The 15,954-nt window shown below is 37.4% G+C and overlaps 1 protein-coding gene across 1 annotated transcript; it reads right to left on the bottom strand.

The window, feature by feature from the left end:
• Positions 1-499: 499 nt before the first annotated feature.
• Positions 500-15,256, bottom strand: LOC136881771 (uncharacterized). Its single transcript, XM_067154209.2, has 3 exons — positions 15,201-15,256; positions 14,661-14,778; positions 500-2,248 (listed from the first exon to the last, which is right to left on the bottom strand). Exons 2-3 carry the CDS (start codon positions 14,766-14,768, stop codon positions 500-502), a joined length of 1,857 nt encoding a protein of 618 aa, XP_067010310.2. The 5' UTR covers positions 14,769-14,778; positions 15,201-15,256.
• Positions 15,257-15,954: the final 698 nt, after the last annotated feature.

A 15,954-nucleotide genomic window follows, 5' to 3' on the forward strand; every position in this document is an offset into this window, starting at 1 on the left:
GTGAATATTTATAAAAAACTGCATTATTTCATTATCAAGTAAGTAAAATAAAAGATTCTGTTGAACTGGCCGATATATGCTTGAAGGTCATACAGAAACAGGGAAACTACTGAAATGTGGAAGTCGCTAAGTCCTGCGAATGACGAATACGAGATAAGAATTAACACGTGTGCCAACCAGAACAGTTGCTCTCGACGGAAAGTTAACATCAGTAGTGGCACCGTGCGGAGGCTTCTGCACCAGTAGTGGACAGCGGACATACAAATGAATATATGTAGTAGGACATCGTTTTCACCTCGCAGTATTTCCCACTCTTTCAAGTGGTACGGAATGTCCTCTCCTAAATATTTTCAAATCATTACCTGACACTTTGCAGGTAATCAGCCGGTCAAGTGGTATGAAATGTCCATGGTACAAAATGTCCTAGAACCAAATAGTAAATGTTATCCAGTAACGTTGTCAACTAGCCTCGACACACTTTTCCTATAACTCAGGAAAACTACAAAGTAGTGAAAGCATAGGTACCTGCCTGAGAATTAGTAACGGTAATAGTACCAACCTGGGTAGGTGCTATGTGCTGTGCTGCAGCGTAACTTGAAGGAGTAGCAGGTGTTAACTGGTAAGAAGCATACGCAGTAGCACCGTTACCAGCGGAAGGAGCCTGATTCATAGGGGACTGGAGGATCTGTGATACGGGAGTGACAATGTAAGTCGTTTGCTGCTGCTCTTGCTGTGACTGGGAAAGCCTTCCTGTTTGTACCATAGCATCAGGTTGAGAACTAGGTTGTGAAAGTACAATAGGAATAGCAGTTACTTGCTGGACATCACTGGCCGAGTTTATCATAGTAGTAGGCTGCGTTTCGTGGTGACTTTCAATAGTTTGTGCTATTATACCATCATCTGGGATTTTTGGATTCTGCTGCGACACAATTTCCACTTCCATGGTAACAGGATTTTGCTGCTGATTACTATCAGTAATATCTGTACCACTGCTTTCAACAGTAACACTTCCAAAGTTATTAGAAATACTTGGAACATTACTAATAACACTAACATTTCCAAAATTGGCAGAACTATTATTCAGATTCCCCACATTGGAACTACTATTAGACAACTTACTCACAGCACTGTCCAATTTAGAAAATCTGACGTGGGCAAATTGTTCTTTCATATACTGTCTAAACGTGGAATACCCCATAATTTTGATGGAAGGCTCATATTTTTCACAATGTTCACGATATGCATTGTGAATTGTCTTGCGAGTTATTTCTGAAGGAAGATAAATAGGAGCTGTCTTATTGTTGGATTTTGATTTACCTTTGATCGGTGTGCTAGAATGAGTTAGAGCAGTAGCACCAGGTACATGCTGTTCGATGAACTGGCGCAAGAACAATGCAGCATGTCTGTAACTAGTCAGTGGAAATGTGTTGTGAGGTTTCTTCCCGTGATTACCATGGACACGAGGAGCTACACCATGTGTCATCACATGTTTTCTTATTCTCTTTAGCTGATAGTGTGTGCAATTTTCAAGGTAAAGAAATGCATCTAAACATACTCTACGACCTTGAAACACATACTGAGCTCTTAATCTACGTCTCTCCTTGTGTCTTACAGTTTCGTCTGGATTTGTAAGAACAGCCATCGTCACTCCCATCAAGTACATGTCGTGCTCACCTTTGGTCAGTTCAGCTATATTAAGTCTGTGTCTATAAACATATTCAGGACTTAGACCTTTGAAACAATTCTCTTCCTGACATTCACACCCTCTTTCAAACCTTTCTCGCACCTGCTGAGCATTCTCCTCGAGCAGAGTAAGTGGGGCTGCTCTCAAAGTTGATTTACCATCCTGCACCTGCTGATGTTGTTCCTCCTGCTGGGTCTGTTGCTGCTGTTGTTGCTTTTTCTTTTGTCCAGATGACTTCTGTGTACTCCCTGAGGACTGTACCTTGTTCACAGATTTTTCTTTCTCAACAGCAGTGAAGACAACTGGTGCCGGTTCACTCGGGGTTTGGGTAGTGAAATGATCCTCTCCTAAAGTTTGAAGTGAATGCATAGTTGGAATGCAGATTGTGCCATGCTGCTGGGCCGTCAATGAGGTATGATTGAGCTGCCATATCACCTGTTCTCCTTGAAGGCCAGGATTGCCTCCAACCATGTTTGCAAACATAACAGGACCATGATGCCATTGTATTGAACTTTGATCCTGGCAATCGGTCACAATATCGGGTTCAGAAGTTACAACAACCACCTGTAAGAAAAAGAAGGCATAATAAAAGAAAGAAGTCAATAGCTAACTTAAGTAGATATATATAACAATAGCAGGTACCCGCGGCTTCGCTCGCGTGAATTTCGTAATTTGATAAAAGTAATCGTTCCTTGGTACTGTACTAACACATTATCTGAAAATCCCTAAAGTATTAAAACTCACCGAAAAATTTAGCTTTATTTACCACAGAAACTCTTTGTAAACAATGTTTGTGATACTGCCTTTTGAGGCTAAGATGATCAAGTAACATAGAACTGTACATGTGAGAAAAAGTCTTCTCTAAACTCGGAAAAAACAAACATGTTTCTATATTTTTAAAGGAGATTTCGAAGACCTATTTCCACGTCTGTAACATCTTTAGCTTTTATGGATATAATTATCCTCAAAACAAATAATTCAACTAATTTTTCAATTTTTTTCACCCCTTAAGTGGATTTTTCGAAAATGGAAGAAGACATGTTTCTTTATTTTTTGAGATTCTAAATACCAATTTTTACATCTGTAAATTTTTAAATTTCTGAGATATACACTCATTTTAAAAATTCACCCCCTTAGTGAAAGAATATCCAAAAATCGTCCCTTAGCGAGCACCTACATAATATAAATGTATCCCCAAAATTTCACATCTATATGTTCAGTAGTTTTGGCTCGGCGATGGTGAATCAGTCAGGACATGTTATTTTATATATAGATTATTCACATATGATGGATAAAACCCAGCTCATTGGCTGAATGGTCAGTGTATTGGTCACTGTATCAGAGGGCCCAAGGTTTGATTCTCAGCCATGCAAAGTAATTTAACTATGCATGTTTAATTCTTGTCTCAAGGACTGAGTGCATTCATTGCAAGTTATGAATCTCATTCCGTATTGACGGTTATCACTTTACAAAAAAAAATATTTATAAAATCCTCCTATCAATACAATTCAAGTCATCTGTTAGATGAAACAAAGTCTATACATGTTTCAGCCTAATCTCAAGGCCATCTTCAGTAGTAAAACAATGATTACATAATATACAAACAAATTAAAAAACGTAATGATGTGAAGTGACAGTGATCATGATTAGTGAGTTAAAAACACATTGAGGTGCAAAGTCCTCTCGTCTAATAGATCTTGCTGACTGTTAAATAAAACACTATGCTGAGGAGTGTAGTGAGACCGTCAATACTACGAATAAAACGTGTAACATCTGTAATGAGAAAAAAGGAATATATGAGTGGATGAAGAACAAGTTAAAAATGATGTACGAAAAAGACTCATATGACTTTCTTGTAACTAAAAGTTGTCGTCTCGAATGGAGATGACCTTGTCGGTCTCAAGTCACATTGACAACTAAGCCTGTGTGTGGCTTGCTGTGTATCTGTGTCGATGTGGTTGGGAGGGGTAATGGAGGGGAAGGGGCAGGGTGGGAGGGACGTTGTGATTCGCGGAAGGAGGGTGTTGATGGAAGGGCGGGTCTTGTGCTAGAATGTCGGTAGTGAAGCTCTTTTTTATTAATGAACTGTTCGCAGATGAGCGGGACAAAGGTTTCCAATAAAATATTTTTCTTTTCGTTGATTTCATTTAAGTTATAGACGGGATTGTTATATTGGTCGATATCTATATATATATATTCTCTAGTATATTAAGTAAGGGACCTTTCTGTTTGTAATGCAGGATCTTTAAATCTTGATCAATTGTTGTGTATTTATGATTTTTCTCTCTACAATGTTCGCTCATGGCTGAGTAGCGATTATACTTTAGGGCATTAAGATGTTCGGAGTATCTTACATTGAAACTGCGGCCTGTTTGCCCAATATACGTTGAAAGACATGATTGGCATTTTAATTTGTATATTCCAGAGTTAGAAAATTTTTTGCTGTTGACAGTATGAGAATTAAAAAACATTTTTGTATTGGTGTGAACGGTCTTGAAAGCTACTTTTAACTTGTGCTTTTTAAAGATGTTTGAAATAGGATATATATTATTATTATTATTAAAGGTAAATGTGGTGAACTTCTCTTTATGGGAAGATTGTTTTTCTAAGGTGGTCTTGGGTTTATTTCTAAATTTATTGAGAATTTTATTCACAAAAGCTTTACTGAAACCATTACCTTCGGCTATTGCATAAATGGTGTTGATTTCCTTTCTAAAATTCTTACGGGATAAAGGAACATTAAGAGCTCTGAAAATCATACTATTGTAAGCTGTCTTCTTCTGTGTCCCTGGATGTAGAGAAGTTTGATGGATTGTGTTTACTGTGTGAGTGGGCTTCCTGTAAATATTAAAAGAAATGGTTTTATTCTGATTGTGAGTTATAGTTAAATCGAGATAATTAAGGGAATTGTTGTTCTCGGATTCTATCGTAAACTTTATGTGTGGATCCAGGTTATTAAGTAATTCAAGAACGGTGTTGCTGTCAGTAATGTGAGAATCCAGGATAATAAAAGTATCATCCACATATCGAGTCCAATGTTTGATCCCATTAATTTTACCTATAATGTGAGTGTATTCGAGGAAATCTACGTAAATATCAGCGAGGATTCCCGAGGCCGGTGACCCCATAGGAAGCCCCTTCTGTTGGTATATGATGTTGTTAAAAGTAAAGAAGCCATTATTTAATGTAAACTTGAGAATCTGAATAAACTCTTCTATCTCCCCTACAGTCAATTTACTGAATTTGGAAAGATTGTTTTTTACTATTTCGATGGTTTTATTGACGGGTACATTCGCGTACATATTTTCTATGTCAAAAGAGTGAAGGGTGTAATGTTTCGGTAACGTGAGATTTTTTATTCTATTGCAGAATTCCAGGGAATTTTTAACTGACGTGTTAGCTTGAAAGGAATAATGTGTTTTAAGAAAATTGTGAATAAATTGGGATATTTTATACGTCGGACTACTTCTGAAGTTAATAACGGGCCTTATGGGGACATCCGCCTTGTGAATCTTCGGTAACGCTTTCGCCGTAGGTAACTTGGGATTCATGATAATCAGTTTTGATTTTTCTACGTCATTAAACAAAAATAAAAAATTCTTAATTAAAGCTTTCAGCTCTCTTTGTATTCTATTGGTAGGATCTTCTTTACTGTGTTAAAGTTATTATTAGTAAAGAAGAAATGTGCTTTATTTACGTAGTCACTTTTCTCCATAACCACAGTAGCATTACCTTTATCTGCTTTAGTTACTATTAAATCGTTATCTTTAATTTTCTTTTTGAGATTGCGTATGTTGGTGACTTGTTCTTTATTGGGTTTGCCAGAACCGGTATGTTTCTGATCGAAAGATGAAAGTAACTTTCGCTTAACTTCATATCTAACCTCATTTTGAACGTCTGTAGGTAACCTATTAATCGCTAATTCAGATTCAGCCAACGTAATGATTAAATCGTCGTGGTTGAAGGACGTGTCCTAGTTATGTTTTGGTCCCTTATTTAATATCTTGAGGTCCTTAGGATCAAGGTCAACTTGACTGAGGTTCACTACCGGCGGGTGAAAAACGTTCGATTCCGCGTGATTCTGCGTGTTTGGGGTATTATGGGAAGCTTTTATTAAGTTATTCCACTTCTTGTCAAGAGTGCTTTGTTTTTTCGATAAAACCTTATCGATTAATATCTTGATTAATAAATTTCATGATGTTCCGTATTGATATCTATAGTATGTCATAGAAAGAAAGAGATCCACCTTATCAATACTAAATTTAATATTGTTATTTAAAACAGGACCGGTTTCGACTTATTACAAGTCATCTTCAGCTGTCATTTACATACACATTAGAATACATGTTCAAACAGTTGTATCTTACAAATAAACATGTCGTGTTTGATAGACATTAGGTAGTATGTCTAGAAGTGAAATTCTGCTTCTTACATCTAAGTTTAAAGGATCAAGAATATTAAAAAGATATCTATCTTTAACACATTAAAATTTTTTTACAACACATGATAAAATTTGTTGTTTACACCTGATCTTGAATATAGCATTATCGTTCAAGTTTTACTAATAATAGTTCTTTAAAAGGACTTTTATATTGCATTGTTTTTAGTCGACTAAATATGCTTAAATGTAGCCGCATGTGCTTATACAGATACTTCTTATTAGGCTTAGACTTTGTCAAAATGAATAATGTGAATTCAAAGTTGAAATTACAATAACAAAGTGAAGTGCGTTTGAATTAATAGTGATCTAGGTAATTGTAACCTCTGTTGAATAACTCCTGCAATTATATGCTATTTAAAATACATTTCATGCAAAGAAGACATTAGCACACTTCAATATATAAAAGTTGAAAGGTATAAGACAATCATATATGTTTTGTGAAATTTATATGAAGTAATGTTCTTTCCTCATGCGTATGTGTCAATTTCAAATGGGGTAGTATACTTTATATAAACTTTGTCAAATTAAGTAATGTGAATCTAAATTTTGAGATTGCGTTGAGAAATGAAATGCCAGGTAATTAAAACCTGTATTGAATGGCCTCTTCAGATATATACTGTGTAAAATACATTAAATTCAACATAAAACAATGGTACATTTCATTATAAGTTAAAAGGTAAGAGGCAGTCCTGCAAATTTGTAAAACTTCATATGAAGTACTGTTCTTCACGTGTACATGCCAAGTTCAAATGGGGCACTATTGGCCACTATTTGCTTAAAGTCCAATCACTATAAATTTATATTGTCTTGTTGAATATACAGATTGAAGATGAATGTGCTGCTGGGGTTATGAAAGCTGTTGTTGTAGGTGGTTCTTTTTCGGTCTATGATACTTGCTAACTATCTGTAAAAAGTAAATGAAATCAGTTAGAAGCGCATTAGAATGTTAAAGTGTTAAACTTGTGTGTGTCTGTGTGTGTGTGTGTGTGTGTATTGTAGAGATTACTTACTGTCGTGAGATGATTGGGAAGTGTATCGCTTGGCAGCTTGGCGTGTACTATATCGTGAACTTGTGGTATTAGTGTCTGTTGTCGTGAGGGGAATGGAGGGGTGGGGAAGGGGAGTTGCTAACTGTGTAGAGGTGGAGTTAGTTGTGTCTTTCTCCTGCGCTGTAGATTGCGCGTGGTGTTGTTTATTGACTGTTCTCATATAATAGTTTTTTATAAAAGGGATGATTTTATTAAATAAAATATTGGTTTTTTCTGTGATTTCATTAATATTATAATTAGGGTTGGCATATTGGTCTACTGTTATATATAGTTCTTCAGTAATATTGAGTAAGGGTCCTTTGGGGTTTGTGCTTAATATTATCATATCATTATCTATATTAGTAAAGTTATGTTTGTAATCAACCATGTGTTGTCCTATTGCCGAAAAATGGTTGTGTTTTATGGCATTGACATGTTCGTTGTATCTGATAGTAAAGTTTCTGCCTGTACGTCCTATGTAGCTTGTTAGGCAGTTATTGCAGCGGATACGGTAAACTCCAGAACGAAGGTATTTGTTGTTATTGTTGATAGTTTTTGTGTTATGTATGATGATGTTGCTGTTATGTGTAGTCCTGTAGGCTATTTCAAGGTTATGTTTTTTGAAAATGTTGGTTAACGAGTATATGTGCGTGTTATTAAATGTAAAGGTTGCGTAGTTTTTCTTAGGTTTGTCTATTTTTGATAATTTAGTTTTGGGTTTTAATTTGAATTTATGAATGATTGAATTGACTGTATCTTTCTTGTATCCATTTTTTCTTGCTATTTCTTGGATTAAATGTATCTCTTCATTAAAATCTGTTTTTGAAAGCGGTATGTTAAAGGCTCTATACACCATACTGTAATATGCTGCTTTTTTATGGGAGCTAGGATGAATGGAATCTGTTGCTATTGTGTTTATTGTATGGGTAGGCTTGCGATAAATTTTGAAAGATAAATGACTGTCTTGTCTAGTAATGGTCAAATCGAGATAGTTCAGTTTGCAGTTGTTTTCTGATTCTTTTGTAAACTGTATATGTGGGTCTATGGTGTTTAATGTGTCTAACAAAGTGTTGTCATTGGTTAGTCTATTATCGATGATAGCAAATACGTCATCAACAAAACGGCACCAAAAGAATATTCCGTTTATTGTACTGATTGAGTTGTATTCGAGGTGGTCTAAATATATTTCAGCAATTATACCGGAGGCGGGAGAACCCATTGGTAAGCCTAGTTGTTGATAAATTGTGTCATGGAACTTAAAAAAGTTGTTATTGACGGCAAATTCTAAAATTATTATAAATTCCTCGATTTCTAAATTACTTAGTTTACTGTAAGTTTTGAGGTTGGATGAAATTATATCTATAGTTTTTTTAGTGGGGATATTGGGGTACATATTGGTAATGTCATAAGACGCTAAGGAATGGTATCGTTCTAGTTGTAGCTCTTTAGTTTTGTTGCAGAAGTCTACTGAATTGTGTATAGTTTTATTGGCTTGAAATGAATAATGTTTTTTGAGGAATTTTTGGATGAATTGCGATAATTTATATGTAGGACTTGCTCTGTAATTTACTATGGGTCTCATGGGTATGTTGTCCTTATGTATTTTTGGAAGAGCTTTTGCATTCGGTAGTTGGGGGTTCATAACTATGAGATTTTGTGCTTCAGTTTCGGTAAGTAGTAGGTGCGTGTTTTTAAGTAGAGTCTTGAGATTTCTTTGTATTATATTTGTAGGGTCCTTGCGTATGATCCGAAAGGTGTCGTTATTGAAAACTTCTTTTGTTTTTTGAATGTATACATTTTTGTCAATGACTACTGTGGTGTTGCCTTTGTCCGCTTTAGTTACGACCAGATTGTTTTGTTCACCACATTTACCTTTAATAATAATAATATATGTCCTATTTCAAACATCTTTAAAAAGCACAAGTTAAAAGTAGCTTTCAAGACCGTTCACACCAATACAAAAATGTTTTTTAATTCTCATACTGTCAACAGCAAAAAATTTTCTAACTCTGGAATATACAAATTAAAATGCCAATCATGTCTTTCAACGTATATTGGGCAAACAGGCCGCAGTTTCAATGTAAGATACTCCGAACATCTTAATGCCCTAAAGTATAATCGCTACTCAGCCATGAGCGAACATTGTAGAGAGAAAAATCATAAATACACAACAATTGATCAAGATTTAAAGATCCTGCATTACGAACAGAAAGGTCCCTTACTTAATATACTAGAGAATATATATATAGATATCGACCAATATAACAATCCCGTCTATAACTTAAATGAAATCAACGAAAAGAAAAATATTTTATTGGAAACCTTTGTCCCGCTCATCTGCGAACAGTTCATTAATAAAAAAGAGCTTCACTACCGACATTCTAGCACAAGACCCGCCCTTCCATCAACACCCTCCTTCCGCAAATCAGAACGTCCCTCCCTCCCTGCCCCTCCCCCTCCATTACCCCTCCCAACCACATCGACACAGATACACAGCAAGCCACACACAGGCTTAGTTGTCAATGTGACTTGAGACCGACAAGGTCATCTCCATTCGAGACGACAACTTTTAGTTACAAGAAAGTCATATGAGTCTTTTTCGTACATCATTTTTAACTTGTTCTTCATCCACTCATATATTCCTTTTTTCTCATTACAGATGTTACACGTTTTATTCGTAGTATTGACGGTTTCACTACACTCCTCAGCATAGTGTTTTATTTAACAGTCAGCAAGATCTATTAGACGAGAGGACTTTGCACCTCAATGTGTTTTTAACTCACTAATCATGATCACTGTCACTTCACATCATTACGTTTTTTAATTTGTTTGTATATTATGTAATCATTGTTTTACTACTGAAGATGGCCTTGAGATTAGGCTGAAACATGTATAGACTTTGCTTCATCTAACAGATGACTTGAATTGTATTGATAGGAGGATTTTATAAATATTTTCTTTTGTAAACTGAGTGTATTCATCTTAATACCAGGTGTATGCATAAGTTTTTGCCAGTTTTTGTAGTAAAGAAAACACGTAATTTTCAAGGGAAATTCATTTTTTGTTTATTCAAAATATTGCCTATCGGCTTATACACACTTCGCCCATCATTCAGGTAAGTTATGAGTACCATGCCAGAAAAACTGCTTGTTTCTTGCAGCAAACCATTCTTTGAGCCATTTTCTAACTTCCTTGAAATTGCTGAAGTGCTGCTCTGTGAGCGCGTGCCCCATTGATGCGAAGACGTGATAGATGGCACCAAGTGGGGGGAGTACGGCGGATGTAAAATGATGTCCCATCCAAGCGATTTCAAGGTGTCGCTCACTGGTTTTGCTGTGTGAGGCAGTGCACTGTCTTGTAACAAAATCACTTTGCCATGTATCATTTGTTGGTGACAGTATTGCGTATTAAGGTTTAGCCGGGCTTCAAGAGTTCATAATACACAATACCAATATGGTCCCACCAGACACAAAGCATGGTCCTCTTGCCAAAGCGATTTGGCCTTGGTGTTGAAGGACCGGCATCGCCAGGTGACAGCCACGATTTTCTCCGCTGCGTCAGTAGCTCTCCACGACCCAGTCACCACTGCTGCAAATACAGCACTTGGCATCAAGAAGCTTAGGCATCACCACACTGTTAAGCAGGCATGGTTTTGAACAGACCAGGTAAAGCAAAAGTTGCAGGAGAAGTCAGCCCTCACGGAATGGTTTGCACTGAAGACAGATGAGAACTGGCAGAAGTACTTGAACATCTGGAGAGAAGCTAAGAGGAATGCAGCAGCCGCAGGTGACTAAGACTACTGCAGCCTTCACGAACATCTGGGTACAAAGAATGTTATCAACAGACTGGCAAGAGCTCAAAGCAAAGCGATAGAAGTGTGTGAAAGACAAGGATATGCATAGGCATAGGCTACACAACAGAAGTGCAATTCTGAAACGGTGGCAAGAGCACTTCAGTGAGATTTGAAATACTGAATTCCCCCACCAGTCTATCCCTGAAGGTCAGAAAACTACAGGCTCTATACCTCAAATCACAACCAGATTTAGAGAGAACTATTAATGACATGAAGAACTGGAACGTAGCCGGTCCCAGTGATCGCAGAGCTCAAGGAACTGCTATTACCTGGCTTAAAAACATCTTTAATGTCAGAACTGACTGTTGATAAACTTAACCATAATAGGTCAATTCCTACTGACTGAACATTGAGCGTAACAGACCCTATTATTAAAAAAAGGAAGAGCGGTCGTTGTGTTCAAACTATTCATCAATTCACCTCTTGTGTCACACCCTGAAGATATTCGAGCCAGTTCCTGACCAGCGCCTTTGCAGCATTGTCACTCTCACCATCAAACAGCGTGGCTTTGTCAAAGGTCCCAGCACTACAGCTGCAATTTCTGATGCAAAGATGCTACTAGAAGAGACACCAGGAGAACAGAAAGCCATTACAAATAAGCTTTCCTAGCTTATAGCTAATATGGTACTCGCAGCGCTGGATACTGAAATACCACTATACTCAAATACCACAACCACGTTCGATGATCAGTCGGCACTTCTGATGATGACTGTGTGAAAGTTGACATCCATCAGGGATCTACACTATCACCGATGCTTTTCATCCTCATCACAGACACCATAACATGTGATTTGCATTGTTTTATTCCATGAACATTGTTATATGCTGATGTCATGTTTGCAGCTGCAACCAGTGAAGAGCTCCAGCAACAAATAGAGATGTGGGCCGATCGCCTTTTAAAATTTGGACTTTGTCTTAACACTCCAAAAACAGAGTATTTGGAAACAAGTCCGGCTGGTGGTTCCATCCAAGTTAATGTTTTAAATCCCCATAAAACTAACTTGTTTAGATACCTGGGATCATAATTGCAGGGTGAGGGTGGAATTGATGGTGATGTTAGAGCACGACTCGGTCAAAGTGAAGGGAAGTCACAGGTACTTTGTGTCACTGCAGAATACCAATACCACCTGAAGTCAAAGATCTACCCAACTGCTGTACGTCCAGTGGCATTTTATGGCACGGAATGCTGGCCCACGACCAGAAACTAACAAAAGTCTACTTCATGCAATGGAAACGCGCATGGCTCGCTGGAAATGGACGTCTCCCTCCAGAATCACATCCAAAAACAACACCCGCGGGCAGCAGCTTGGTATCGCCTCCATTCAAGATAAAATGCAAGAAGGGCGACTACGATGGTTTGGCCACGTCTTACAGACAGCACCAAGATATATCCTATCACCTTGCCGTCGACGGCCTGCGACCACGTGGCAGGCGCAAGCAACGATGGCAGGACACTATCAACAAGGACCTGAGAATCTGTGGCATTAATCCAACTGATGCCCAGGACCGAGCGAAGTGGTTATCGAAGATTCAAAAAGTGGACCCTGCTCCTGCTGGACAATACTAAGACAATGATGATCCTGATAGATTCTAACAATAGAAAGTAGAAAAGCGGAGTCTCACTTGAAAGCAGAAAATGGACCTGCATGCCATTTTCACTACAAAACACTGGATGATATTTCAATGGTCATCAAACTTCACCTGGAGAATGTAAGTACCATTATTTCAAAAGTAGGTACTTCCTAACCATGTACAGTGAGTGTTATTGGTGTGGTCACATGGTAGGCAATCCGCAGGTGAAGTCTAAAGTGGAAGGTGACAAATTTGAGGTATTAAACTTTCTGATGTTGTACCATCACAGATTTGCCACAGACTGACTACTGAATTTAACTGCTAACAAGTTGAAAACTGGCTTCTTTGACATTACATTAAACACCTAGCTGAAAAACTGAGAGGGATTAAGGTGAGTTATGTGTAAATCTACAGGCCTAAACTATAATTTTCATGTCGATGGGTTTTTGAGCAATTAGCTGGCAGGGAAGTAATATGATCTGCACCACAACAATAAGGAACTTACAAGCATAAATTCTGCAATGCATATGATGTAACAGCAGACATCAATATGTATTTTAAGTTAACATGCTGTTTAATTAAATGACCATTCTTTGAAAGAAAACTAACAAGAGCTTGTGTCATGAGCGCCATCATGTACTCTGGAAGACCTGATTCGTGCTACACCAAATGCAATCGATGTTGCTAACTTCTGGGCAACAATAGTGTAAATGAACCGTCAATTCAATGTTAGGCTATATTGTTTGTGTATCATGTACATATTATGCATTATTACCATATTAACTTCAATCATTGTAAGTGCTTCTGACACCAATAATAACAACAGTAACAACAACAATAACAAGAACAATAAGAAGAAGAATAGAGACAGGTTGGTGGCTATGGCAATGCACACAACTCTTTCTCATACAGGTTATACGAGGTGAGATTTCAAAGATCCACATTCCTCAACTATGTACTTCGTGCTGAGGGAACAATGTATACTGTTTACCCAGGAGCATCTTGTCAAAAGGATCATACGAGCACATCAACACCTCTGTAATCTCAATTGAAATTTACACTATATTGTATGATTACAAGATTTTTAGAACGTATTTACGGTGTAAGTGCCGATTCACTCTCCGTTTTCATTTGAATCATGTGCCGTGTCAGCTGATCACAACCCCACTGTGAACGACAAGTTAAATGCTGTGGGTGTGGCGAATATGAGCACAATTCTTGGTGTGATCACAGTCTGCTGGCCCTTTCTACTAACACCTTTTCATAAATTTTTTTTCAAATCCCACAGATGGCAGCATGTAACGTGTAGTGGGTAAGGCACAGGGCTGCTACCAAAGAATGGTTAACTGACCAACCACATGGCGCTGTTCTTGTCAGTCGCAGGAGTAGCATAATATTGCTTAACGGACCAAATAAGCTTTTAGCTATTTGCTTACAGAGTAGATTTGTACTTTCTGCTTGTGTAGTTGAAAATATTAATTACAATTCCTATCAACTATTTTGACAGCTCTTCAGTAGGATGAAATAGAGGGGAGGGATTGTTTCTACAACAATATTACCGGTAAGCAAGTTATTTTTAAATTGTGGGTGTTAACTTTGTATTTGTATTCATGTCGGTTTATTCTAAAATATTACCAACACAGTATACGCTAACTGGGCTCCCATTAACGTATTACCTGACTGAAGAGCAACTTACAGCCTATATATATATATATATATATATATATGTTTTTTAAATCTACTGTCTGCTGTGTGTGCACACTTACAGATTTTAAACAGGCAACATCACTGCTGTTACCCAAGCTGTTAAGTCACGAGTCATGCAAATATCAGCTGTTTTGAAAAAAAAAATTAATATAATTAAATTACAAATGGATACTTTTTAGTTTCTTCCACAAGCAGTGAAACTCAATTAATTAATTAATTAATTAAGAAACCTATATGTTGAATGACTTACCATACTTCAATAGTAAAACTGTTGGAAATATGTTTCTCATGTAAATGTTTACAGGAAAGTGGTATGCCCTTGTTACATACGCCTAACTTCCCAATGGATACAAAAAAGATAATTATTTTACATACCTGATTCTCGTCGTCGTGGGGTAGAGCATGTTTTTCAATTTTTTCAACTGATAATAACGAGTGGAGCACTTCACTGGCTTCTTTTTCAGCAGCATCAAGTTGCTCCATGTTCTGTACCCTATAAAATACAAGAAACGCAAATTTTTCACCAGTGACATTACGAAGACATAAATACGCATTTCCAAGCTCACACTGATTTCCTATTTACCACCTGTAATCATCGCCGTATCTCTATCCCTGAATGAAATATATATCAAGCAGTATTAAGACATCAAAATACACGGTCAATGATCAATAAGCAGGCAAAGACGAATAAGCATTTGGCTATAAATGAACCTCCTCATCACTGTCCAACGGGAAATAAATACTCCCAAAGTAAAATGGATTATAATGCAATGAATCCACTTGACAAGTTAAAAGACCGCTCCTACTTTCAATATTGAACCTTATTGCTTGGCGAAATGGTTCAAAATGGCAAGTCAAGGTTAGAAACAAACAAATATAGGCTCTATGATCATTTGCCGTTTCTTACTTACTTACCTCGAAATAAATAGTAAACTAATTATCTTCGATCTTGAGTCTCTCGAAGTTGACCTTTATTTACTTGCACATCTTCTTTCTGTCCAAATATAAGGACATCTCTGTGAAAAATAAGACTATTTAAATATAAATAGAGCCAACCTCAGCTCGCCAATATGGCGCACGGCGGCGCACGGTGAAGCCGCACTTGATGGCTTCCTAGATCATCGCGCCGCCAAATTCGCTCGAATGCCTCCACCATCGGCCAGGTCGATACGATACGTACACTCGGGAGAAAGTTGTTTACTCAATTTATCAGACGTTCGTGGAATAATACGTGAATTTCTCACCTTGTTTCACTTCTGAATCTCGTAGATCGTGCTATTGCAGAATCGGCGTTACAATATTTATTCCTCGATTGACGCCGTTGTCTGTTTATTCATTGAAATGTCTTGAACCGGGTCATTCAAATGGTGAATTTTAGCAACTCGGAAGATATTACATACTTTTCACGAAAAAAAAAAAGAGACCAGAATTCAAACTTTGCCATTATGGGAACCCAGAGAAGAGTTAAGACACGTTAAGAAGGCCATGGTCAAGCACCCCTACATTTAGGCACCGTACGTAACGAGAGTCCGAAATTACGTAAAGTAAATACTAGGTACAGTGTGCCCATGGGAAACCATTCGACAGTGCCCTTTCAGATTACATACATTTTATAGGTTGTATTTAGATGTTTTTCTGACAAAATGTGGAAATTCGTCTATCTCTGTAT

This window comes from Anabrus simplex, chromosome 10 (genome assembly GCF_040414725.1).
Source record: "Anabrus simplex isolate iqAnaSimp1 chromosome 10, ASM4041472v1, whole genome shotgun sequence".
Taxonomy (NCBI): Eukaryota; Metazoa; Arthropoda; class Insecta; order Orthoptera; family Tettigoniidae; genus Anabrus; species Anabrus simplex.